The sequence below is a fragment of the Myotis davidii genome, unplaced genomic scaffold (genome assembly GCF_000327345.1).
Source record: "Myotis davidii unplaced genomic scaffold, ASM32734v1 scaffold1055, whole genome shotgun sequence".
Classification (NCBI taxonomy): Eukaryota; Metazoa; Chordata; class Mammalia; order Chiroptera; family Vespertilionidae; genus Myotis; species Myotis davidii.
In genome coordinates, this window is record NW_006286477.1 from 798641 (window position 1) to 799103 (window position 463).

The 463-nt window shown below is 68.0% G+C and overlaps 1 protein-coding gene across 1 annotated transcript in view; it reads left to right on the forward strand.

Moving 5' to 3' along the window:
- The first annotated feature begins 6 nt into the window (after positions 1-6).
- TACC2 (transforming acidic coiled-coil containing protein 2) overlaps positions 7-463 on the forward strand; it is a 35787-nt gene continuing 35330 nt past the window's right edge. The window contains exon 1 of the mRNA XM_015560160.1: positions 7-460. Coding sequence (XP_015415646.1) covers positions 258-460 — 203 coding nt within the window. The 5' untranslated portion in view covers positions 7-257. The remainder of the gene's footprint in view (positions 461-463) is intronic.

The window sequence follows — 463 nt, forward strand, 5'->3', positions numbered from 1 at the left end:
GCACAGCCAGGGCCGTCCCCCCTGCAGGGGGCAGAGTGCAGAACTCACCCCCTGTTGGCAGGAAAGCGGTGCCCCCTGCCCCGGCCCCCGAGGCAGCGGGGGTGACCCCAGCAGAGAGCGGGGGCCCCGAGGACCCCCCGGCCAGAGGGCTCTCGGTGAGGCTGGAGTTTGACTACTCGGAGGACAAGGGCAGCCAGGACAGCGCTCAGGACACTGCCCCTGCCCCCAAGAAGCTGGGCAAAAAGCCAGGCGCCAGAATGCCCCTCCGGAGGCCGAAGGTGAAGAAAGGCCCCGAGAAGCTGGACAGCACCCCGGCCTCGCCCCCCCGATCCCCCGCGGAGCCCGGTGACATCCCTGTCGCCAAAGGCTCCTACACCTTCGACATCGACAAGTGGGACGACCCCAGTTTCAACCCTTTCTCCTCCACCTCGAAAATGCAGGAGTCCCCCAAACTGCCCCCACC